This window comes from Somniosus microcephalus, chromosome 9 (genome assembly GCF_052327205.1).
Source record: "Somniosus microcephalus isolate GS21.2 chromosome 9, FLI_Smic_1.0, whole genome shotgun sequence".
Taxonomy (NCBI): Eukaryota; Metazoa; Chordata; class Chondrichthyes; order Squaliformes; family Somniosidae; genus Somniosus; species Somniosus microcephalus.
Genome location: NC_140995.1, coordinates 43,648,970 through 43,675,856, shown reverse-complemented (window position 1 = coordinate 43,675,856; position 26,887 = coordinate 43,648,970). Strand labels below are relative to the sequence as shown.

General features: G+C 45.7%; 1 protein-coding gene across 11 annotated transcripts in view; it reads left to right on the top strand.

The window, feature by feature from the left end:
• LOC147112361 (protein eyes shut homolog) overlaps positions 1 to 24,980 on the top strand; it is a 2,879,641-nt gene extending 2,854,661 nt beyond the window's left edge. For 10 of the 11 annotated variants that reach the window (XM_085996552.1, XM_085996547.1, XM_085996551.1 and 7 more), the window contains 3 exons: positions 15,877 to 15,968; positions 17,412 to 17,562; positions 24,847 to 24,978. In XM_085996552.1, the coding sequence (XP_085852678.1) occupies positions 15,877 to 15,968; positions 17,412 to 17,562; positions 24,847 to 24,963 (360 nt within the window). In that variant the 3' untranslated portion in view covers positions 24,964 to 24,978. Of the gene's footprint in view, positions 1 to 15,876; positions 15,969 to 17,411; positions 17,563 to 24,846 lie in introns of all 11 variants that reach the window. The other variant, XM_085996555.1, reaches the window with a different exon arrangement.
• The last annotated feature ends 1,907 nt before the right edge of the window (positions 24,981 to 26,887 follow it).

The following is a 26,887-nucleotide window of genomic DNA, read 5'->3' as shown; positions in this document are numbered from 1 at the left end:
CATGGTAGGAATCAGTGAGGTCTCACAGTCAAATATAAGTGAAAATAAATTAGAAGGGAGCCTGTTCATCATGAATAGTTGCGCTAATAAAATTATTTCTATACAATTCTCGTTAAATGAGTTCTAAATAACTGTGATTCTCCGTATCAATCTGCAATTGAAATATATATTTTAAACTAAATTTCCAAACACTGATCCACCTCCATTAGTTGTAAATGGCCTCCCTCCCCTCTCCCTCTCGCTTCCTCCCCCTCCCTCCTCTCTCCCTCCCTCCGCCCCCTCTCTCCCTCCCTCCCCTTTCTCTCTCCCTCCCTCCCCTCTCTCTCAATCCCTAACCCTCTCTCCATCCCTCTCTCCCCTCTCTTTCCATCCCTCCCTCTCTCTCTCTCTCGTTCCCCTCTCCCTCCCTTCCCTCTGTCTCCTCCCTCCACTCTCTCCCTCCCCTCTACCCCCTCCCCTCCCTCCCTCCCTCACTCCCTCCCCTCTCTCTGTCCCCTCTCTCCTTGCCCTCTCTCCCTCCACTCTCCCCCTCCCTCCCCTCTCTCCCTCCCTCCCCTCTCTCCCTCCCTCCCTTCTCTCCCTCCCTCCCCTCTCTCACTCTCTCCCTCCCCTCTCTCCCTCTGCTCCCCCTCTCTCTCCCATTTCTCTCTCTCCCTCCCCTCTCTCTCCCTCTCTCTCCTCCCTCTCTCTCCCTCCTCCCTCTCTCCCTCCCCCCTCTCCCTCCGCTCTCCCTCTCCTCCCGTTTCCCTCACTCTCCCTCCCCTCTCTCTCCCTCCCTCCCCCTCTCTCTCTCTCTCTCCCTCCTCTCTCTCTCCCTCCCTTCTCCCTCTCACTCCCGTTTCCCTTTCCTCTCTCTCTCTCTCTCTCCCTCCTCTCTCCCTCCCCTCTCCCTCCCCTCTCCCTCCCGCCTCTCTCTCTCTTCCTCCCCTCTCTCTCTCCTCCTCTCTCCCTCCCTCTCTCTCCCTCCTCTCTCTCTCCCTCCCCTCTCCCTCTCCCTCCCGTTTCTCTCCCTCCCCTCTCTCTCTCCCTCCTCTCTCCCTCCCCTCTCTCTCCCTCCCACCCCTCTCTCTCTCTTCCTCCCCTCTCTCCCTCTCCCCTCTCTCTCCCTCCCCTCTCTCTTCTTCCCCTCTCTCTTCCTCCCCTCTCTCTCTCTCCCCTCTCTCTCTCTCCCTCCCCTCTCTATCTCTCCCCTCTCTCTCTCCCTCCCCTCTCTCTCTCCCTCCCCTCTCTCTCCCTCCCCTCTCTCACTCCCTCCCCTCTCTCGCTCTTTCTCTTTCTGTGTACCTCCACAACATCACAGAAATTCCTTCCTCTTACCTTGGTAGGAGGCAAGTTCGACAATGGACTAAATGCTGGTAGTTTCTCTCTAAAAAGTGGTCCTGGAAAAAGTTCTGCTCTTTTTAAACAAAACTTGGATTTGACAGGTAGTGACCCACTTAAGCAAACATTCGATGCAATAAACAACATCCAATTGGGATAGCATTTCACTGTTTTGTCTTTAAAATTGCATAAAAATAGATGTGATAAAGCTAGCATACAGCTTCCCTCTTTAAGTGCGAGCATTTTGTTTGCACAGAAAGCGCCTGCACTCCCCAATGATATCACTCGGTCAATCCTTCTGTAGTGGATTGTTTCTAATGGTTGTGAGTTGGCATTCTTGAAGGAATTGACCTGAAAGTATCAGGCTTTTAATGAGTCCATCAAGAGAGAGGCTGAGTGAAACACATCATCTTCCTTTACACCAGAGACTTTTATTCAGTGCTAAGTTCCATATAGTTTCTAAAACGTCCACTGTAAGCCTGATCAACGTCATTCTCGTATTTAAAAACTCTCTCCGGGAGTTGTAGCTCAGCACTACTCTCATTGTATAACAGATTGGAGTTTTGTAAACTTCATAATCTGTTAACAACTTTGCAAGGGATCATCAAGTAATCACCCAGCTCCCCTAATAAGGACAACCCATTGCCCAGTGTAATATTTTGAAATGCCAATCAAGAAGGAATGAGATTCAATTCCTAATCTGTGAGGAGTAACTCTTTTAAAGTGGCATGGCAATTGGGGCATCATAATTCGCTTCACAGCCCCTGAATGGCCAGCGGAGGGAAATTCTCACTACTGTCTGTCACATTGCAGGATTTTTTTTCTTGGACCATTTTTCCATGGCAAGGATTTGGGAGGGAGGTAAAAAGAGTTACCTTTAAACGTGCTCCCTGACCTACATTGGCTCCCGGTCTGGCAACGCCTCGATTAAAAAAAAAAATCATCCTTGTTTTCACATCCCTCCATGGCCTTGCCCCTCCCTATCTCTGTAACTACCTCCAGCCCTACAACTCCCGAGATCTCTGCGCTCCTCCAATTCTGACCTCTTGCGCATCCCCGATTTTCATCACTCCACCAGCTGTGCCTTCAGCTGCCTATGCCCTAAGCTCTGGAATTCCCTTCCTAATCCTCGCCATCTCTCTATCTCTCTCTCCTCCTTTATGGCCAGGGACGTGGCTTATGTGGCTCGGTGTCAAGTTTTATCTGATTACGCTCCTGTGAACTTTGCTACATTAAAGGCACTATATAAATGCAAGTTAATGTTATTGTTGTCAGGATAATAAAGCAAAGTGTACTCACACACGTTTTTTGAAAAAAGTACTGAGATGAAACGTGGTAGCTTACTCATTGTACCTCATAGGATAAACAGTAAGCACTCTTTAGCTTGTCTTCATAATGGAAAAAAAAACACCTCATAGCCATTGTGTTGGGAAGTCTCTGCTCCTGGGAGCAGATCAGGGGCTGAATCGCAGACCTTCTCCACAGGCCTTTCCTTCTGGCTGTGAACACAGGGGACTTAAAAATCACAGCAGATACTCAGGTGGTCAGTCCGGCCTATCAAAGGCTACAAAGTCAGTCAGGCTTTTTCAAACAGGAATCTGTGAGGGCAAGCTCAGAAGAACAATTCAGGAGGCTAGTTAGGAGTTATTGGGGGAAAAATTCAGTATCGCCCCGTTTGGGGCGCTATTATCGGCCATGCGCAAAGTTTAGCGCCTGGCGCTAATTATTGCCTCTGACAGCAAACTTGGCTTTTATCGCCCCTGGAGGTGATTGGAGCGCTAAATCAGGCGCTTCACAACTGTCTTAAGGCGCAAAGGCCAAGGAGAGAGGCGCTACCTCAGAGTGCTGGCGAAGCTCATGTGATGTCAGTCAGCAATGGAACACAGACACACTGGCACCGGCCAATTCTTAAAGGGGAGTTCTGATGAATGGTCATCGACCTGAAACGTTAACTCTGTTTCTCTCTTCACAGATGCTGCCTGACTTGCTGAGTTTCTCCAGCATTTTCTGTTTTTATCTTAAAGGGGAGGGTTGATCTTGGTCTCCATCCACATCCTGTTCATTGCAGCCTTGAGTCTTGGCCTGGAGAGACCTGTACATCAAATCTGCTGGAAAAAACAATGGAGAGACCCAGAGAAAGAGCTCAGAGTGCAGCCCCCACAGTCTCTTCTAAACAGATACAAGGAAGGGCAAATCAAAATGAACCTGCAAAGTGCCGCTCAGTACCCAAAACTCCTTCACACAGTGTAGAATCTCTCCAGAAGTCTCTCTCTCTCTCTCTCTCTCTCAGAATGCGTGGTGCAAAAAGGTCACCAACAAAAAAAAGGCAGGAAGCGGTCGCCTTTACATAGCGCTCCCCCAGTCACTTCCTGACTGCAAAACACTCCCCTCAACCCGTCGTTGCTAGCGGCAGGCGGTAAGGCAGGGGGTGCCACTCAATTTCCAGTCCGGGGCGCTACCGGGGCGATGCTCACTCGACTGACGTCACGATCTGCCGGCGCAGGAGATCGTGGCGGTAGTGTTTAGCACCGCCGCAAAATGTCTAGTTAATTTCGAGAGCGGCGCAAACATCGCCGCGCCCGGGCGCTAGTTGGTTTGCGCCCCACTTAGCGCCCTCTTAAGGCGCTAACGGGTGGTGCTACCAACTGAATTTTTCCCCCATTTTGTTTAAATCAAGCAAGGCAGCACAGTGATGTGGGGAAATGTAGTACCTTCATTATTTTTAGTTTATTATGCGAAGGCAAGTGGCACTGATGTGTGTCTGATCATGACTATTGCTCTGTGTGTTCACTTATTGTGAAATAAAGCAGATGAACAAGTTGCATCTGGCCTCATATCACCAGCTGATATCTTGGAACATCTTCAACAAGCTTGGGAGAGGCTTGTGGGACCATGTGCAAAAGAGACAAATATCCAGCTCAAATGGTTGGGGTTAGTGGTTAGCATTTTGTGGTTAGGCTTAGTATTAGTGGTTAGGATTAGGGATGTTGGTTCAGTTAGTCGTTAAGATAAGGTTAATGGTTAGGGTTATGGGTTAGTGTTAGGGTTAGAGTTAGTGGTTAGGGTCAGGGCTAGTGTTAGCAGTTAGGAGTTCGTGGTTAGGTTTAGTGTTAGTGGTTAGGGTTGGGGCTAGGATTAGTGGTCAGGTTAGTGGTTGGGAATAGGGTTAGTGGTTAGTGTTAAGGGTTAGTGTGAGTGGTTAGGGTTAGTGTTAGGGTTGAGTTAGTGGTTAGGAGATAGTGGTTAGGGTTAGGGCTACTGTTAGTGGTTAGGAGTTCATGATTAGATTTAATGTTCGTGCTTAGGGTTGGGGCTAGGGTTAGTGGTTGGGTTAGTGGTTAGGAATAGGGCTGGTGGTTAACATTAAGGGCTAGTGTTAGGAGATAGTGGTTAGGAGATAGTGGTTAGGGTTAGTGATTGGGTTAGTGGTTAGGGTTAGGAGTTAGTGGTTAGGGCTAGAAACAGAGGGGGAAAAATTCGGTTGCTTTGCGCCTCCCGTTAGCGACCTAAGAGGTCGCTAATGGGGCGCAAAGCAACTAACACCCGGGCGCGGCAATGTTTGCACCGCTCACGAAATTGACCAGACATTTCGCGGCGGCGTCAAGCACTACCACCATGATCTCCTGCGCCCGCTGATCGTGACGTCAGTTGAGCGTGCAACGCCCTGGTAGCACCCCGGACCAGTTATTGAGTGGCACCCCCTGCCTTTCCGCCTGCCGCTAGCAACGACAGGTTGAGGGGAACGTTTTGCAGTTGGGAAGGGACTGGGGGAGCACTATTTAAAGGCAGCCGCTTCCTGCCTTTTTTTGTCGGCGATATTTTTGCACCACGCATTCTGAGAGAGAGAGAGAGACTTCTGGAGAGATTCAACGCTGTGCGAAAGAGTATTGGGTACTGAGCAGCACTTTGCAGGTTCATTTTGATTTGACCTTCCTTGCATCGATTTAGAAGAGACTGCGGGCTGCACTCTGAGCTCTTTCCCTGGGCCTCTCCATTGTTCTTTCCAGCAGATTTGATGTACAGGTCTCTCCAGGCGGAGATTCAAGGCTGCAATGAGCAGGGTGTGGATGGAGAGCAAGATCGACCCTCCCCTTTAAGAACTGGTCGGCGCCAGTGTGTCTGTGTTCCATTGCTGACTGACATCACATGAGCTTCATCAGCGCTCTGAGGTAACGCCTCGCTCCTCGGTGTTAGCACCTTAAGAGAGGTGTGTAGCACCTGATTTAGCGCTCCAATCACCTCCAGGAGCGACAGAAGCCAAGTTTGCAGTCGGAGGCAATAATTAGCGCCAGGCGCTAAACTTTGCGCCCGGCCGATAATTGCGCCCCAAACGGGGCGATACCGAATTTCTCCCCCATTTTATTTTTTAGGATTATTAACAATAAGCAACGTAGCTGCTTTAAAAATTCAGTGTCTACAGCTTAAGAACCACTGCAGTTGTGGACAACCTTCCCCATCCTAGTTTGCAGTAGTTATAAATACCCAATACAATTTACACCTAGATCAACTGCGACCAGCAGCCTGATGCGAACATGTTAAACAAAATGAAAGATGCTTCTTCGAGACCTGTGCCTTCTGAAGGTGATTTGGAGTGTATTACTGTCACGTTGCTGTTTTCACACATCCGACCGCCATTTTGAAACATGATAAATAAAAGCACATGTATGTCTGACATTAATCTTTAATAAACTTCTTATAAACAGATCTCCAGACATGCAAACCTTTTCGGCTATCACAGGCTACCAGATTTTACACTGCTGAGGACAGTTTACACCCTTTAAAGAAAGTTAACTGAGAGTGTTAATCAAGATGAGCTGCATTTCAAATGTAGGCTGCCCATTATTTTTGCATTAAATGTTAATGGTCAATTTGATAACGTTTTTTTTTAATATGTGCCTTGCACTTGTTAAGTTCTGAGACTGTAAGGCCCCGTCTGCCCTCTCAGGTGGATGTAAAAGATCCCACGGCACTATTCTGAAGAAGAGCAGGGGAGTTCTCCCCGGTGTCCTGGCCCATCATTTATCCCTCAGCCAACAGCACTAAATCAGATTATCTGGTCATTGATCACATTGCTGTTCGTGGGACCTTGCTAGGTGCAAATTAGCTGCTGCGTTTCCTACACTACAACAGTCTCTACACTTCAATAGTACTTCATTGGCTGAGGTTGTGAAAGGCACTGTATAAATGCAAGTGCTTTCTTTTTTCTTTAGAGCAAAGAGGCTTGAGTTTTATTCTCACAACAACAACTTGCATTTATATAGCGGCTTTAATGTAGTAAAACTTCCCAAGGCGCTTCACAGGAGCATTATCAGACAAAATTTGACACTGAGCCACATAAAGAGATATTTGGACAGATGAACAAAAGCTTGGTCAAAGAGGTAGGTTTTAAGGAGCGTCTTAAAGGAGGAAAGAGAGGTGGAGAGGTTTAGGGAGGGAATTCCAGAGCTTGGGGCCTAGGCAGCTGAAGGCACGGCCACCAATGGTGGGATGTGTGATAAATCCAGAAGTGGAACAAGGAACTCAAAGAGGCTAGATGTTAGAATTAACACGAGTACTTTATTAACAGCTGGGAAATACATTTACAGACAGCCTGCATCAGCATCCTGGCATTCCACCTTGTGCTGACCTATACCGGAAGCAAACCTCTGACCTTAGTACCAGCATTGGCTACAGCACCACCTGGTGGATAACCTTAATCATAACATCCCAGATTACTATATCCCTCTCCCCTTAAGATTTCAGTATGAATTTCTTAACAAACAACCATTCCTGAGGGTCATATAAGGAGTCTCCATTCATCATGTTCCATACTTGACGAATCTAACAGTTCAGTATCAATCTCTCTGGTGGCTTGCGAGTCCTTTGTGAACGTCTAACAGTAAAGTCCCTGCTTGTTTGTGGTGAAGCCACCAGCTGCTCCTGAGCAGTGCTGAGTATCTGACTCTGCAACGATGGTTTCCTCTTGACGGATAGGTTCCTGTGGAATTATCTCTGTCCCTGGTGGTGGCACCACAGATGCACTTGGATAACTGGGGGCAACCCTGTCTTCAGTCATTGCATCTGGAACCTTCATTTCAATTTCCCCTTCACAGAATCACAGAAACCCCACAATGCAGATCGAGGCCATTTCAGACCATCGAGCCAGCACCGACACATATCCCACCCGATCCCCGTAACCCCTACACCAACACATATCCCACCCTATCCCCGTAACCCCACGTATTTAATCCCCCTAACACTAAGGGTCAATTTATCATAGCCAATCAACCTAACCCGCACATCTTTGGACTGTGGGAGGAAACCGGAGCACCCGGAGGAAACCCACGCAAACACGGGGAGAATGTGCAAACTCCACACAGACAGTCACCCGAGGCCGGATTCGAACCCGGGTCCCTGGCGCTGTGAGGCAACAGTGCTAACCACTATGCCACCGTGCTGCCCTTGTCTGGGAAGTATCTGATCTACATGTCTGCGTACTACCCTACCATCTCCCAACATGACCTTGTATGATACTGGACCTGTCATTTAGTCTATGAAGCCAGGAATCCACTTTGGTCCATAACTGAAATTCCTGGTAAGGATCGCATCTCCTTCTCCAGAACTTCGGCTCTTTGTTCTTTTGTCATGGTTCTCTTTTTGTTTGTTTTGTCTGTTTTCTATTTTCCTTTTTAGGTCTGGGTGGACAAGGTCAAGAGTGGAGCGTAGTCTACGACCTAATAACATCTCAGCAGGAAAGAGTACTGTGGTGGATTGAGGTGTTATTCTGTAGCTGAACAGAACCCGTGACACTTTCGCTGTTAAACTCCCTTCTGCACTTTTTTTCATCATCTCCTTAAATGTTTGTACGGCTCTCTCCGCAAGTCCATTCGAGGACAGATGATATGGAGCTGAGGTCACCTGCACTATGCCATTTTTTCTCAAGAACTCTTTTGTCTCTGTACTCACAGAACAAGTGGCATTGTCACTCACCGCGATCTCCGGTAGCCCTTGATTACTGAAGCTCTGACGCAGGCAGTCTATTGTAGTAGTGGCGGAAGCAGAATTTACAGGATAAACATCCATCCATTTGGAATGTGCATCAATGATTATGAGGAACATCTTCCCCATGAATGGACCCGCATAATCTAAGTGCAATCTTCTCCATGGTTTATCCGGCCACTCCCAGGGGTGGAGAGGAGCCGCTGCTGGTGCCTTCCGGTGTTCCTGACAAGTGCTGCATGTCTTGACTAGATTTTCTATCTCCTCGTCTAGCTTTGGCCACCACAAGTAACTCCTAGCCAAGGCTTTCATACGCGAGACCCCAGGATGACACTGATGTAGTTGCTCTAGGACAGACTGTCGTGCTGGCTGTGGAATAATCACTCGTGCTCCCCACAACACGCAACCATCCTGCACACTCAGCTCTGTTTTCCTGACACTGTAGGGTGTGAAGTCAGCCCCTTCCAGATGCTGTGGCCATCCCCTCACCACATATTCTCGAACTCGAGACAGTACTGGATCTTTACCTGTCCATGTTCTTATTTGCTCTGCAGTCACAAGTGCCGTGTCAGTGTCCTCCGACATCAAAACTCTGTCCTCTGGAGCTGCACGGATAGGTGTGCCTGGCAGTGGAAGATGGCTCAAGGCATCTGCATTCCCATGGTACTTGCACACCTTGTAGACGATGACATACTCATATGCCCTCAACGTCACTGCCCACCTCTGGATCCGGGGTGACACCATCTGTGGAACTGCTTTCATTTCATTGAAAAGAGAGAGAAGAGGTTTATGATTGGTGCATATGGTGAACTTCCTGCCATATATGTACTTGTGGAACCTCTGTAACCCAAACATTACTGCTAACCCCTCTTTGTCTAACTGGGAATAGTTTTTTTCCGCTGGTGTTAGAGTTCGGGACATAAACCCTATTGGTCTTTCAGTTCCATCTTCCATGCAGTGTGAAAGAACTGCCCCCACCCCGTAAGGTGAAGCGTCACAAGAGAGAATGATGTCTTTCTCTGCATTGTAGTGAACCAGCACATCCGACGACAGCATCAGTTTCTTGGACTGTTCAAATGAAACCCCCTGCTCCTCTCCCCACTGCCACTGTGTCTCCTTGCGCAGTAGTTTGTGAAGAGGTGCTAACACAGTTGACAAGTTTGGTAAAAACCTGTTATAATAGTTCAGCAGTCCCAGGTAAGCTTTTAACTCACCCACATTTGTAGGAGCAGGGGCGTCCTGCAGAGTTTGTACCTTCTCCTTGAGTGGATGGAACCCTGTGGCGTCCACTCTGTGTCCCAGGAACACTGCCTCATTCCCCAGGAAAGTGCACTTACTCCTCTTGAGCCAGAAACCTGCCCTCTCCAATCTCTGTAGTACCTCTCTCAGAGTGCTCAGATGATCCTGGTCGGTTCTTCCCGTCACCGGAATGTCATCCAGATAGATGGAAACATGTTGAATCCCTTGCAGTACACCTTCGATTGTCCTCTGGAAGATAGCTGGACTAGATGAGACACCAAACGGTAAGCGGTTATATGTAAACAAGCCCTTGTGTGTATTTATGGTGACATACTTCTTTGATTCGTCATCCAGTGTAATCTGTAAGTAGGCATGACTCATATCCAACTTTGTGAATTTCTTTCCTCCAGCCAGGTTTGCAAAGAGATCCTCTGTTTTGGGAATAGGATACTGCTCTAGTTTGGACACCTGATTGACAGTCAATTTATAGTCGCCACAGAGTCTTACCGAATTGTCCGGTTTTAAAACAGGTACTATGGGAGCTGCCCATTCCGAACATTTCACCGGCTCCAGTATGTTCTCTCTCAATAGACGGTCAAGCTCAGCCTCTACCTTTGGCTTCATGGCATAAGGCACAGGTCGTTGTTTAAAAAACCTTGGCGGTGCCTCCTTGTCTACATAAATCTTAGCTGGGGGGCCATTAAATGTTGCAAGTTCCTCCTTGAACACACTCTCATGTTCACTCAACACTTCTTGCAAAGTCAACTGTTTGCCCGCATCTATTTGATGTACTGCTCCCCAGTCTAATTTAAGTTCTTTTATCCAGCCCCGACCTAACAGGTTTGGTCCGGTACCCGATACTATAACTACAGGTAGCTGTTCCACTGTGTCCCTGTGTTGCACAGTTACCTTAGCTGTACCTAATGTTGCTACTCATTCACCTGTATATGTTTTAAGATGCAGGGAGCAAGGCTTTAACTTTGGAACTTTTGCACGGTTCCACAATTTTGAGTACTCTGCCTTGTTCATTATGGTCACGCCGCACCCTGTATCCACTTCAAAGTTCACCTTAGAGTCATTTACTCTCAGTTGCAATGTGATAGGAGCCACTTTTAGAATGTTCTCTAACATGCTATACATTATGAACCTGTACTCTTCTTCCTCAGCTTCCCCGCTGATGTGGTGTGCTCCATGTTTTTTCACTTCTCTCCCTTGGTTTTGCTGTCCCCCCCCTTTTGGTTTGGATTCCTCCACAGGTGATTTTGCCCTGCAAGCTCGTTTTATGTGTCCTTGTTTCCCACACTTGTAGCACTTTTCCTCCAGAAACCGGCATTCACTCGCCAGGTGAGCGCCCTTGCATCTATAACATGCCTTCACATGCTCACGTTGTGGTTTCTGATGCATGTTCAACTTGTGCACAACAACCTGACCTGCAACTTGCGTAGCATTAGCCCTGTCTGAACCCTGTATTTCTTTTACATCTCGGTTCGCTGTCTCTATGGCTTGAGCAAGTTCCAATGCTTTTTCATAAGTAAGCCCAGTCTCGGATAATAATCTACGCTGCATTCGGTTGTCCATAATTCCGCAAACTAGCCTATCTCGCAGCATTTCCTTCAGGTTGTTCCCATAATTGCAATCTTGTGCTAATTTACGCAACACCGCTACATAGTCCATTACGCTCTCTTCCTCTTTCCTGTTCCTTGAATTAAACTTGAACCGCTGTACAATCTCGCTAGGCTTAGGGTTGAAATGTTCTTTTAGCAAAGCCACTAATTCAACAAATGATTTGTCTCCAGGCTTTTCAGGACTGAGCAGATTTTTCATCAAACTGTAGGTTTGGCTTCTCACTGAACTAAGCAGAATGGCTTTCCTTTTTCCGGCATCATTTATTTCATTTGCTTCGAAAAAATAACCCAACACTTCACAGTATTCTTCCCAGGTTTGTGCTTGAATATCAAAAGCGGAAACCGTTCCTACCATGGCAGCCATGCTCTCTTCCAGCTTGTAGCTAACTTTAGCTCATGATTTTGTTGTTTAAACGTCCCGGCAGACTTTTCTTCTTTATGCAGGGTCCTTTAGTTGCCTCGTCACCAAATGTGATAAATCCAGAAGTGGAACAAGGAACTCAAAGAGGCTAGATGTTAGAATTAACACGAGTACTTTATTAACAACTGGGAAACACGTTTACAGACAGCCTGCATCAGCATCCTGGCATTCCACCTTGTGCTGACCTATACCGGAAGCAAAGCTCTGACCTTAGTAGCAGTATTGGCTACAGCACCACCTGGTGGATAACCTTAATCATAACATCCCCGTGTTTGCGTGGGTTTCCTCCGGGTGCTCCGGTTTCCTCCCACAGTCCAAAGATGTGCAGGTTAGGTTGATTGGCTATGATAAAATTGACCCTTAGTATTAGGGGGATTAAATACGTGGGGTTACGGGGATAGGGTGGGATATGTGTCGGTGCAGGCTCGATGGGCCGAAATGGTCTCTATCTGCACTGTGGGGTTTCTGTGATTCTGTGATTACTATAGGATGATTAAAATTGGGGATGTGCAAGGGGCCAGAATTGGAGGAGCTCAGAGATCTCAGAGGGTTGTTGGGCTGGAAGAGATCACAGAGATAGGGAGGGCCGAAGTCATGTAGGGATTTGAAAACAAGGTAGAGAATTTTAAATTTGAGGCATTGGTGGACTGGGAGCCAATGTCGGTCAGTGAGCACAGGGGTGATGGGTGAACAGTCAGTTAGGAGACAGGCAGCAGCGTTTTGGATGAGATGAAGTTTACAGAGGGGGCAACGTGGGAGGCCGGGAAGAAGAGCATTGGAATAGTTGAGTCTGGAGGTAAAAAGGCATGGATGAGGATTTCAGCAGCAGGTTCTGAAATAAAAACAGAAAATCTGGAAAAACTCAGGTGGTCAGGCAGCATCTGTGGAGAGAGAAACAGAGTTAACGTTTCAGGTTGATGACCTTTTGTCAGAATTGGAAAATGTTAGAGATGAATCAGGTTTTAAGTAAGTGCAGAGGCAGGGAAAGAGGGGAAGGGAGGAAAGAGAACCTGTGTCAGCCTTATCTGTACTGATTCTTTATAATAGCAAAATACTGCGGATGCTGGAAATCTGAAATAACAACAGAAAACGCTGGAAAAGCTCAGCAGGCCTGGCAGCATCCGTGGCGAGAGAAACAGAGTTAACGTTTCAGGTCGAAGACCTTTCGTCAGAACTGGAAAGAAAACAGGAAATGGAACAGATTTAAAAGCAAGTTTAGGGGCTGGGAAATGGGGAGGGGATGAAAGAACAAAAGGGATGGTCTGTGATAGGAGAAGTAAAGAGGCATTAAGAGATTGTCAAGGCAAGAGGAGATGGTAATGTGACAGGTTAAGAAACAAAGGATGGCTCTAGATGAAGTGTGAATTGTGCTGGCAGAATGAAAGACAGCTGGCATGTGGGAGAGAAGAAATGTATGTTACTTTATGCCAAATGGAGACACAACATTTTTAAAAATGGGATGAATTTTATGTATGGCCTGCTGGCCTGCTGAGTTTTTCCAGTGTTTTCTGTTGTTATTTCTGATTCTTTATAATCTATTCATAAGTTTATGAATAAATGTTATGAGTTAATATAGATTGAGCATGGACTACATTTTGTTCTGTATGGCATCCTAATATGTGCTGGCTTTTTTTAAAGGGAAAGTTCTTTACCCGTAAGGGGTTTACAGTGAAGTAAAATGCTCTCCACTATAACAGCCACAACACTTAAAAATCTTGGCATTTTTATGATGTCAGGGCAGCACGGTGGCATAGTGGTTAGCACTGTTGCCTCACAGCGCCAGAGACCCGGGTTCGAATCCGGCCTGGGGCGACTGTCTGTGTGGAGTTTGCACATTCTCCCCGTGTTTGCGTGGGTTTTCTCCGGGTGCTCCGGTTTCCTCCCACAGTCCAAAGATGTGCGGGTTAGGTTGATTGGCTATGATAAATTGACCCTTAGTGTTAGGGGGATTAAATACGTGGGGTTACAGGGATAGGGTGGGATATGTGTTGGTGTAGGGGTTACGGGGATCGGGTGGGATATGTGTCGGGCAGGCTCAATGGGCCGAAATGGCCTCTATCTGCACTGTGGGGTTTCTGTGATTCTGTGATTACTACTCAATGCATCACCTCTTGGTTGTGATGACACTACCTCCAGTTTTATTAACCTTTTCCCTTACATAAAATTCATCCCATTTTTTTAAATTTTGTGTCTCCATTTGGTATAAAGTAACATACATTGGCACCATTGGATGAAGTGATTCTCCAAAAGCTGAGCCCAACTTATGATAGTTATAAATATATAGAAAGAAGGAAATATGTGCAATTATATAGCACCTTTCATGACCACCAGACATCACAAAGCGCTTTACAGCCAATGAGGTACTTTTTGAAGTGTAGTCACTGTTGTATGTAGCACGGTGGCATAGTGGTTAGCACTGTTGTCTCACAGCGCCAGGGACCCAGGTTCGAATCCGGCCTCGGGTGACTGTCTGTGTGGAGTTTTCACATTCTCCCCGTGTTTGCGTGGGTTTTCTCCGGGTGCTCCGGTTTCCTCCCACAGTCCAAAAATGTGCGGGTTAGGTTGATTGGCTATGATAAATTGACCCTTAGTGGTAGGGGGATTAAATACGTGGGGTTACGGGGATAGGGTGGGATATGTGTTGGTGTAGGGGTTACGGGGATCGGGTGGGATATGTGTCGGTGCAGGCTCGATGGGCCGAATGGCCTCTATCTGCACTGTGGGGTTTCTGTGAATATGCGCACAGCAAGCTTCTACAAAAAGCAATGTGATAATGACCCGATAATCTGTTTTTTAGTTATATTGATTGACGGATAAATATAGGCCAGGACACCGGGGATAACTCCCCTGCTCTTCTTCGAAATAGTGCCATGGGATCTTTTATGTCCACCTGAGAGAGCAGACGGGGCCTCAGTTTAACTTCTCATCTGAAAGACGGCACCTCCGACAATGCAGCACTCCCTCAGCACTGCACTGAAGTGTTAGCCTAGATTTTTGTGCTCAAGTCTCTGGAGTGGGACCCAAATCCACGACCTTCTGATCTCAAAGGCAAAGGTGCTACTGACTGAGCCACAGCTGACATAACTATAAATTAGCTGGCATTGCTCAATCAATATTCATTGGTTCGATGTCTAATCGTCAAATGAATTCATAAAATTATGACTATATTATAAAGAATTGGTGCAGAAAAAAGTGATTATATCTTGAATGTTCACATGAATTCGTTACCACAAGGAGTAGTTGAAGTGAATAGCCTAGATGCATTTAAAGGGAAGCTAGATAAGTACATGAGGGAGAAAGAAATAGAAGGATATATTGATAGGGTTAGATGAAGAGGGGTGGGAGGAGGCTTGTATGGAGCATAAACACCAGCATAGACCAATTGGGGTGAATGACCTGTTTCTGTGCTGTACATTCTACGTAATTCTGTGTAATATGAGAATAGAATGCAATGTTCCCTATCTTACTTGTGTGCTCTGTTGGATATATAGGGGGGAATTTTAATGTTCGGACGTGCTGGGAGCGGGGGGTGGGCCCAGTAGTGTGTGGAGACCCTGAAGGCTGGGTTTCCCCGCACACTGGAGATTTAACTCCACAGCATGTGTGTGACGTCACTGACAGGTCCCCGCCCGCAAGTCAGCCTGATTGACAGGCTGGCTTCCAGTCGGTCAGGGAACGCCGGAGAAGAGGCCGCAGCCCCGGGTAGGTGCAAGCCCCGACCCCGGGGGAACGGGGGGGGGGTGGGTGTCCGATCCTGGGGGTGGTAGTTGTATAGGGGGGTGGGGGGGCCTGATGGTTTGATGGTTGGGGAGCTCAGGGGGCCGGGAGGAAGCACGCTTGCTCCTCCCAGCCCACAAGGAATGCGCCGCAAAGCTGTTTTCGCCTCGCTTCTGCTGCCAGGAATCCCGAGGACCGGGAATCCCGGTCGGCCACGGCTAAGCCTGAAAAGTAGGTTAAATCTAAGGCTTCCAGCCTCATTATCATATTTAAAGTGCCAATCCACCTCTTGGGAGCAGGTTACCTGCCCGCACCCCCATCCCATCTCCTTTAAAACCAGAAGTGGGCGGGTTGTAGGTGGTTTAGGGTTGGGATTCAGATTTTTAACACTTTAACCTCCCACCTGACCCAAACCCGCCCATTTTTGTGGGTTAAAATTGCCCCCATAGTATGTCTAGCAGGTCCCAAATGTACATTTTAAAATTTTCTATTCATGATTAATAACTGCCATTACTTCCTAACATCCCTTATCTTGTGGCTTTGCTTCCTTAAAGTAAAAAATTATTATTTCAACAGTTCCAGTTTTTATGCGAGTCTTCTGGAGAAGTCAACAATATTAACACTACACTGAGAGTCGATGATGGGAGGATGTATGTTATTCATATCAGGTGAGAAGCTGCTTATTTCTATTCGCCATAGCAGGCCGAAGAGAAACCCATTCAAGTTAACTGCTAAGTGGTGCCCTGGGGATCCCTTGTTGTTGGAGCTCAGGAATTAGCGCTGGTTCTTTTCCTTCTCTTGCTCTCTCATAGGGGTGCAGCCTTCCCAGTGTCTATATCCAGAGCAAAAAGTCTGCTTGGAAAATCTCCCAATGTGGACTAAAGCCTCAAGGTCACCATGTGAGGAATTGTGGGTGCTGGCCTGCCTCAACACACCAAGGGGCATTCCTGAGGGGAAAGCTACTGCTCAGGATTGCGGCCCTCTCTGTGACATCCCTGTGCAACTGGAGGCCATGGGCAGATACTTTACCCAACGCGGTTCGGTAACCGGGTCACTACGCAGCGAACAAGAGCAGCCTGGAGTGATGCACTTCGGTTTGCCTCCCTTTTGAGGAAGCCTTGTGTCGCTGTTTGTGGCCTTCCCAATATTGGCTGAAATCGCAAGTCACCGAGCGGGAATCATGATCACTAATCACCAGCCCTACTGCTGCATGACACAGCATGTCTGAGCTCCATGCCACCCTCTGATTGCTGCACAGTATATCACAAGAACATATACAACATGTGTGTGTTACATAGAATCACAGAATCGCACAGCACAAAAGGAGGCCATTCAGCCCATCGTGCCTGTGCCGGCTCTTTGAAAGAGCTATCCTATTTGTCCCGCTCCCCCGCTCTTTCCCCATAGCCCTACAATTTTTTTCCTCTTCAAGTATTTCAAGGGGAGACTGGATAAGCACTTGAGGGAAATAAATGTGCAGATCTACAGGGATAGAGCAGGGGAATGGGACTGACTGGATTGCTCTACAGAGAGCCAGCATGGACTCGATGGGCCGAATGGCCTCCTTCTGTGCAGTTAATATTTCTATGACTCTATTTATCCAATCCACTTTTGAAAATTACTATTGGACATCAAGTTACAGCTTGCACTTTAAAAATAAAATAAAATAATACAGGCATAGAACATAAATTCATGTTAATCTGACAAGTACCAATTATAAAAATATAAAGTGCCTCAACATGCAGAGTGTATTTGTTGACTTTGTAAATCCATGCTGTGTCACACAATATTACCATTGTTTCTGTGATCTGGCTAGGTCAAACTGAATAAAGGAAAATTTAAATTACATGCAACTTCTATATAAATACATTGACTTATCTGAAAGAACGATCTATATTGACTGCAGCCATTACTTATGACATGAATAAGTTCTTTGTATATTAGAATAAAGTCAACACTTTTGAACACTCCGCTCTCTGGTATGCAAACGCAATACCTCACACATTTTAAAGTTCAGTAAAGCTGTAGGTTGACTTTGAATTTAATTTTATTGACAGGTGCATTTTAAATATTAAAATGTATCACACTTTATGTTCTAACTTTTCACGCAGGCAAGACCTGGTACCTTGCGATGCTATGGTAACAGTGTTGGGGGTTACCACGGCGACCAGCACACCCAGCAACGTCTGGTCTGCCCTCGTCAATCAACGCACAGGACCTCTCTTTTTAGGTGGCTTACCAACCAGCTACAGGCCAAATCAGGTACGGCAACAGGTCTTCATGGAGGTGCCATTGTCAGTTCTTGTTTCCTTGAGGTGCGGTTCTAATTTACAATCGTAAAATCTTGCTGCACTGAAGGAGGCCATTTGGCCCTTCGTGCCTGGGCCGGCTCTTTCAAAGACATATCCAATTAGTTCCGCTCCCCTGCTCTTCCTCCATAGCTCTGCAAATTTTTCCTATTCACGTATTTATTCAACACCCTTTGAAAGTTACTATTGAATCTGCTTCCAGCATCCTTTCAGGCAGTGCATTCCAGTTCATAAGAACACACTATGTAAAAAAAAAATTCTCCTCATCTCCCCCCTGGTTCTTTTGCCGGTTATCCTAAATTTGTATCCACTGGTTACCTGCCAGCCAAAACAGTTTCTCCCTATCTGCTCTATCAAAACCCTTCCTAACTTTGAACATCTCTATTAAATCTCCTCCTAACCTTCTCTGCTCTAAGGAGAACAATTTCTCTAGCCAGTTTCTCTAATCTCTTCACATAACTGAAGAACCTCATCCCTGGTCCCATTCTCGTAAATCGCCTGTGTTCCCTCTCCATGTCCTTGACATCCTTCCTAAGGTGTGGTGCCCAGAATTGGATATGATACTCCAGCTGAGGCCTAACTAGTGATTAATAAATACCAGTGATTTGATACAGATGATTACTGAATAAAGTCTGAGGCTATGAAATATTTGAGTCGATTGTAAGGATGGGGGAACATTAGTTGTAAGATTGTAACTGCGGGGTCCTGCGCAGGCTGCTCGTTGGCTTTTGTATTGTGGATGTCGCGCATGCGTAGAAATTTAAATGGGCTGCGTGTTGGGGGAGACGGAGCGCGCAGGAGGCATTGCGGCTTACAGGGGAAATTGTCTGCCACCTAACATCAGCGAATGGAATTAAGAGGATGATTTTGTACATAAAAGATCCCCTGGTACTATTTCAAAGAAAAGCACGGGAGTTCTCCCTGGTGTCCCGGCCTACAATTATGCCTCAACCAACATCACTAAAACATATGATCTGATCATTACCTCATTGCTGTTTGTGGAAGCTTGCTATGTAAAATTGGCTCCCATGATTCCTACATTATAACAGTGACGTCACTTCTAAATGACTTCACTAGCTGTAAAGTGCTTGGGATGTCCTGAGGACGTGAAAGGTGCTATATAAATGCAAGAAACACTGAAACGATACCTGATGACCCCATTGAGCACCTATGTTTGGATGCCTTGGCTGTTCCTAGGAATACAGGAACAGGAGGAGGCCATCCAGCCACTTGAGCCTGTTCCACCATTCAATTAGATCATGGCTGATCTGCATCTTAACTCTATCTACCCGCCTTGTTTCCGTAACCCTCAATAGCTTTGCCCAACAAAAATCTATCAATCTCAATTTTGAAATTTTCAATTGACCCCCCCAAACCTCAACAGCTTTTTGGGGGAGAGAGTTCCAGATTTCCACCACCCTTTGTGTGAAGAAGTGCTTCCTGACATCACCCCTGAATGGTCTGGCTCTAATTTTAAGGTTATGCCTCCTTGTTCTGGACTCCCCCCACCAGAGGAAATAGTTTCTCTCTCTCTACCCCATCAACTCCTTTAATCATGTTAAACACCTCAATTAGATCACCCCCTTAATCTTCTATATTCAAGGGAATACAAGCCTAGTCTATGCAACCTGTCCTCATAATTTAACCCTTTTAGGCCTGCTATTCTTCTGGTGAATCTACGCTGCAACCCCTCCAAGGAAAATATACCCTTCCTAAGGCTTGGTGCCCAGAACCGATCGCAGAACTCTAAATGGGGTCTAACTAGAGTTCTGTGCAGCTGTAACATAACTTCCAGCCTTTGTATTCCAGCTGCCATGCCATACACAAGAAATATATGCTATGCAACTTAAATTTTAAAATACTCACCTTCAGCATAATTCTGCAGCTGCAGAATGTTCCATGACCTCATCATTAGTGACCGTAACAAAGCATCAACATGCAAAAGAAAGAAAGACTTGCATTTATATCATGCCTTTCATGACCTCAAGAGGTCTCAAAGCCCTTTACAGCCAATGAATTACTTTTGAAGTCATGATGTGGAGATGCCAGTGTTGGACTGGGGTGGACAAATGTAAGAAGTCACACAACACCAGGTTATAGTCCAACAGCTTTATTTGAAATCACAAGCTTTCGGAGCGCTGCTCCTTCGTCAGGTGAAGTGAAGAGTTGCATATAAGCACAGCATATATAGTCAGAGAGTACTGCCAGATGATTACAGGTAATCTTTCGAACTGCCCTTTATCCCACCTCGGCAGAGAGATAATCACAGCAATCACAGGTGTGAATGGTGTCCAAACAGGTGACCCCAGCATCTGCAACATTTGACCCCTTGTGACCCCACCTCATTGTTCTTTGATGTAATGTTTTCCTGACTGACCTGTTTGGACACCATTCACACCTGTGATTTCTGTGATTATCTCTCTGCCAAGGTGTGATAAAGGGCAGTTAGAAAGATTACCTGTAATCATCTGGCAGTACACTCTGACTATATATGCTGTGCTTATATGCAACTCTTCACTTCACCTGACGAAGGAGCAGTTCTCCGAAAGCTTATGATTTCAAATAAAGCTGTTGGACTATAACCTGGTGTTGTGTGACTTCTTACTTTTGAAGTGTAATCACTGTTGTAATGTAGGAAACGCAGCAGTCAATTTGCACACAGCAAGCTCCCACAAACACCAATGTGATAATGACCAGAGAATCTGTTTTTGGTATGTTGATTGAGGGATAAATATTGGCCAGTACACTGGGGATAACTCCGCTGCTTTTCTTCGAAATAGTGCCATGGGATCTTTTACGCCCACCTGAGAGAGCAGACAGGGCCTCGGTTTAATGACTCATCCAAAAGATGGCACGTCCGACAGTGCAGCGCTCCCTCAGTACTGCACTGGAGTGTCAGCCTAGCTTTTTGTGCTCAAGTCTCTGGAGTTGGAACTTGAACCCACAACCTTCTGACTCAGAGGCGAGGGTACTACCCACTGAGCCACAGCTGACATTCAATGCAATAATCGCTTATTTTCTCCTCACATTTTCATTGATGTTCATTTATTTCTCAGGGGTTAGGAATCCTGTGAGCAACGCAGGACATGGGGCAAATAGTTTGTTAGTTCCTGCTACTGATGCTATGCAAAAGTTGAGATAAGACTGGAAAAACTGACCCCATTGTTCGCAGTGCTAATTGCCCATTAGTTCTTCATTTCTGAAGCAAAAGATCCTGAAGTTTCATCAGTCGCTGATGGACTGTAAGTGGCTCTTGACATTTGGCATAAACTGTACTTTAAAAGCTACGAAATATCTTCATTGAAGTGGTTGCCTTCCTTTCATTTTGTCTAAAATTCTACAGGTTTGAATCATTTCACTGCACAACTCAGACTAATTCTGAACTAAAAGCTTTTCTTGGCAAGAAAGCTCCGCGCAAGCAGAACTCCCAGACACTTCAGGGGCATTGTGCTGATCAGCCGATGTGAAATCTAGTCATGTTTGTGACAAAAAAATGAAAAATGTCCTAAATGGAATTAGTCATGTCTTCATTATAAGGCGCTAATGTTGGAAGAAAGGGTTTAAAGAACTGCAGAGACTGAATTGGTCGGAAGCTTGTTAGGCATGGCTACTAAATCTAGTAAACTGACAGGACAAAGGATGAGTTTTTAATAAAGTTGAAACCTACTACTTAGGATGCTGCAGTGGAAATGAAAAGATTCCCATTTATCAGGTCATCTCTATAATCAAAACCCATCAGTGCTGATTTAGATACATTGGAAATCAATTTGCTCTTGAGAAAAATGTCCCTTTTAAAGTAATGTCCATATTATCCATACCCCTATTAACTAGTGTCAACTATAATGTTTTCGCATTGAAAATTAAAGTTTAAAGCTAATGGGGAGAACTTGAGAGCAGCTTAACAAGCGGGTCTGTTCCAACACTCTCCTGGCTGGCCTGCCAACTTCCACCTTTTGTAAACCTGAGCTCATCCAAAACTCTGCTGCCCGTATGGGGTCCTGTTCACCCAGCACCCCTGTGCTCGCTGACCTACATTGGCTCATGGTCCGTCAACACCTCGATTTAAAAATTCTCATCCTTGTCTTAAAATCTCTCCACGGTCTCGCCCCGCCCTATCTCTGTAACCTCCTCCAGCCCGACAACCCTCCGAGATCTCTGCGCTCCTTTAATTCTGACCTATTGCGCATCCCCAATTTTTATTGCTCCACCATTGGCGGGCGTGCCTTCAGCTGCCTGCGCCCTAAACTCTAGAATTCCCTGCCTAAACCGCTCCGCCTCTCTACCTCTCTTTCCTCCTTTAAGACACTGTTTAAAACCTACCTCTTTGACCATCTGCCCTAATATCTTCTTATGTGGCTCGGTGTCAAAATGTTGTTTGATAACGCTCCCGTGAAGCGCCTTAGGATGTTTTACTATGTTAAAGGCATTATATAAATGCAAGTTATATCCAAAAGTAGGATTAACTGAAAGAATAATATTGCAACTATTATGGTGACAAATGCTGATCATTATTATTGCTATTATTTTACATACAACTCTCACGTTGCAACAAAATCATTGCAGTTTTGCATCGGAAATTTCGCACAAATCATCTTTGTGGAATGGAGAAACCCAGCGAGTCTCTTTCTCTCTACCATTTCTCCTTAATCAATATTCTCTGCTTAGCAGAACATTTCTGATCTGTTTGTGGACCTGAGCAGTAACCATTGTGCCTGTTGCGAATAATAATCATTTAATACACAAAATTTCTGTCACAACCATTTCCTGTGGTGATCAGGAAGTCATGCTGCATCACTTCCTTCCCTGCCGCCCCCTGCCCACCAAATTGTTAAACTTTATTTTCGCCGGAAAGCATAAATAATACAATTTAGATTTAAAAGTACTGAACTTTGAGCTAGGAATATCCATAATGGAAAAAGTATTCCATTTTCAGCCCTGAAATTCATCAACTTGATGAACAGATCTATTTATTTTTAAAATAGATTTAGTTATCTTTTAAGTCGCAGCGATTCTGCAGATGGTGCAATGAGGCTTTGCTTCCAATGTGCTGTGTTAACGAGTGATAGAATCTGAATTTGTGCCTATAATTGCTTCTCACTGAGAATTTCTGAGGAGGTACAGGGATGACTCCAGGTGTTTCTACGTAGCGAGGACAGGGAAATCAGGAAGCGGGATTCCCCAAAAATGGCCACGTGCAAAGACCAGCAAAGTCAGGACAGACCCTAATTTCTACATCCCCTTTCATTAAAGGAATGCATGATTCAGATAGCCTTAGAGACAGGGAGAGAGCAAGAGGAAATAAGTTTAATATTGAGGGGCGATAATAATGACTGAAAACAAATTATGATCTTTTGTTACTGCTGTGCTGACTACATTCTGCAATTTGAGAGACTCACAAACTTGTGAAGTCCTGAGTTTGAAACTGCGTAGAGTTTCCGCTTTGAGCACAATCGGGAAATTGTGTCCAAAATGCGTTTAAAATTGCGCTGGTTAGGTTAGACTTCACGTTTCCGCCAAAATTCATTTGCATAATGACAAATGTAAAATCTTCAGTGAACCAGCGCAATCGGGCAGCGTAATAGAATGGTTACTTTTCTCTTTCTTTCCATTAAACAGTATTCCTTGATGTATTTAAGAGCGGTAAGGTGGTGCAGTTTTATTAATACAACTGAAAATGGGTTTATCACCAAAAATAAGCTTTTTAATATGGGTGTCGAGTCCACCGCCTGAGTGTAACCTGATGTAAAATCACTGAAAATGACTTAATCAAATTATATGGAACCATTTACTAGTTTCATTGGTGTACACTGATCAGTTTCTCCGTACATAGAATATTTTTGATCTGAAAAAACTTTTAAACGTGCCTACTAATACATTTGTGGCGAAGAAAATGAGCGCAATTTGAAGAACCTTCCTGAACCAGCCCAATCGGCGAAATCTCGCAATGCCGACCTGGGAGCGATGCCAGTTTTGTCGGCGGGGCCTGATTCAGATGAATTGAATCTTGAACCAACGTAAAAGATCACGGAAACCATAAACACAAGGGACTTTGACCGTAACTCACGTTTAACGGTCCCCGTTGGTTCAGCCAATTCTGCCCGGATTGCGTGACTATAACTAGCGGAAACGCGACCATTGCAAGTCTGGCAGAGACCCATGGGCACGGGATCGGAAAGTAAAATGAAGCTTTCCCATCGGCGAAACCTGCACTGCATTTGACCCAATGGGCAGGATTTTCATTGGGCCGTGGAGGTGGGATTGGGGGTGTGTGGGGTGTTAAAATCTCGAAATCGGGAGGCACGAACCCATCCCACCCCCAACCCGCCTCCATGCCAGTTTCAAAGGAGGCGGATACCCGACCTGTGCTGGGACCCGCCTCCCCGAGGCGGGAAGGAGATTAGTGCCAATTAACTGGCAGTTTTTAGCCTAATCCCTATTTTTATTCCTGAAGTGTGGGATTCCCGACGGCTCCAAACCACGCCAAGTTAGCGAGGTGGGCCGTCGGGATGAAGGGCTTGGAGGGTTCCAGATGTCCATTGTTCAGGTGAGTGATGGGTGCATGAGTGCAGAGGTAAGTGTGTTTGGTATGTGTAAAGTGTTTAAAGAAGTTTTACTTACCTTTTCTTACCTTTACAGCCTTCCTTCCTTCAGGTCTCGGGAGTCCCTCATCTCACCGGCACAGAAAGCAGAATGGCCGCGAGCTGTCAAAAGTTGCAGCATTCAGCTTTCTGTACTGGAGAGATCTCTAAATCATCCTGAGAGGAAGGAATCAACAGAGTACAGATTGTCAGTGTTTGACAGCTTCAAACAGCTGTCAAACGTTGATATTTCATCTGTCCAAAGGTCTTGACAGATGAAATATCAATCTGTGACGTCACCTGTTGCCGGGTGGCCCTTAATTGGCCTGCTGAGCCCGCTGGGTGGGCTCAACAAGGTCAATCAAGTGAAAATCGCGTGGGTTGGCCACAACTCAATGGAGACGGGACTACAACCCCGAAAGTTGTAGTTCCGCCTCCTACATGCCTCCAGTATCAAAATCCAGCCCAATGTGTCTATAACTGGCTTTGCAAACGCTTATTGCATCTAACAATGCTCGCTTAATCAACAGCCTGTGCCCGTGAAAGCGGTACTAGATCACGGGGAATTTAGAAATTGATGGAATTTCCAAGAAAATTTGATGTAACTGAGCAGCAAATGTTAGACAACCTATTTTGAAGTGTTAATCCCTGTTTTGCAGATTGCCGAGCCTTTCAACAATTTTACTGGCTGCCTGGAAGTAATGGAAATCAATGGGTTGGGCTCTTTAGTCCTGTTGAATGCTGTCGGCAGACACAATATTGACTACTGCAGGTAGAAAAAGATCACTTTGTATTTTGAAGCTGCAATACATAACGCAAAAATCCATTTGTTTTTTATGTTCTGATAAAGAAGGGAAAAATCTCCTTTGCATTTAGAGTGCAAATTTACATAGAGAATTACATCGGGCTGGATTTTACCAGCCCTGAGGAGGCGGGTTTGGAGGCGGGACTGCTGGGAAAGTCAAAAAGAATGGGAGCTCCCAACCCGCCTCCAACCAATCTTCCCGGGAGTCGGGTCCCCAATTTGCGCAGGGACCCGACTCCTAGCAGCGGGTAAGAGGATTATAGCCACTGAACTGTCTGTTAACAGGTAGTTACAATTCATCTGTCAAACAAGTGTGTTGCATATGCCTTTAAGAAAACCGGCAGATGAAGCATCATCAACTGACATCATCTGACACCGGCTTTCCCCTAATTGGCCGGCAAGCCCGCAGGGTGAGCTTAACAAGGCCAATCAAGGCAAAATATCGTCTGTTCGTAAGATGTCGCTGAGGGCGGGACTAGAACCAGGAAGGCAGCAGTCCCGCCCCTAACTCGTCTCGGTAAGTAAAATCCAGCCCATCGAGTCTACAGCACAGAAACAGGCCAGTCGGCTCAACAGTTCCATGCCAGTGTTTATGCTCCACATGAGCCTCCTCCCACCCCTCTTCATCTCACTCTATCAGCATATCCTTATATTCCTTTCTCCCTCGTGTGCTTATCTAGCTTCCCCTTAAATACCTCTAATGCTATTCGCCTCAACTACTCCATGTGGTAGCGCATTCCACATTCTCACCATTCTTTGGGTAAAGAAGTTTCTCCTGAATTCCCTACTGGATTTATTAGTGACTATTTTATATTTAAGGCCCCTAGTTTTGGTCTTCCCCCCCACATCTCCTCTACGGCTACCCTATCAAATCCTTTCATAATCTTAAAAACCTCTATCAGTTCACCCCTCAGCTTTCTCTTTTCTACAGAAAAGAGCCCCAGCCTGTTCAGTCTTTCCTGTTAAGTATATCCTCTCAGTTCTGGTATCATCCAATTATAAAAGTTCTTTCAAGCTTAAAAAATGCAGCCACTTTTATGCCAACTTTCTAGAATATTCCTGAGGTGTATCTCACAGTGTGAGTAAAAATGTCGTACAGGGAATGCCGATTTTGTTTATTCATGGCCATGGGATTGTATAATGCTGTCTAGTTCACAAGATGGAGTTCATAGTGGGATTAAATAGCTAATGAGTTGGAAAGCCAAGATTTCAAAAAGTGCTCTTCTCTTCGCCATATCGCAAATATTCATTACGAAGTGTATCTTAGATTTTAATTGCACACTCTTTCCTGAGAATGATGGGGGTTGCTTTGCGAAGCACTGCTGTGATACTAAAGTTTCATCTCTGCATGTATGTTCCTTTTGTATGTAAATTAAGCAGAGATTTAAACAGCACGCTTCCATGAGAAGAAGATTGATGAACAAATAGGGGCCAAAAAAAAAATTAGAATAACATAATTTGGTGAATCCCCTGGTGCACAATGAGAGTTTGCACTGTATTTGTTACAGCAATTAAAAAAAGAGTTAACAGCGTGAATAATGCTGAGATCCATCAGATCAAATGTTGAACAGACCAATTTCCCTTTGGCATTCTTGCCAGCTAATTTGCCAGTGAGTTCATGAAAAGGAAGATCAAGGGGCAGATCCAGCCTCCCGCCGTTGTACTCCACTGCTAGTGTGAAAGGCAGCTCTCCCCCTCCAGCTTCTGTGGCTTAAATGGAGTACAATTTGCAAGTTTGGAAGAAGTGGCACTTCCCCACGAGCACTCAAAATAAAATAAAGTGCAGCAAAGCAGAAGTGCAACTTTTTTTTCTTTTTTTAAGTTTATTAATTCATGGGATGTTTGCATCGCTGACAAGGCCAGCATTTATTACCCATTCCTACTTGCCCTTGAGA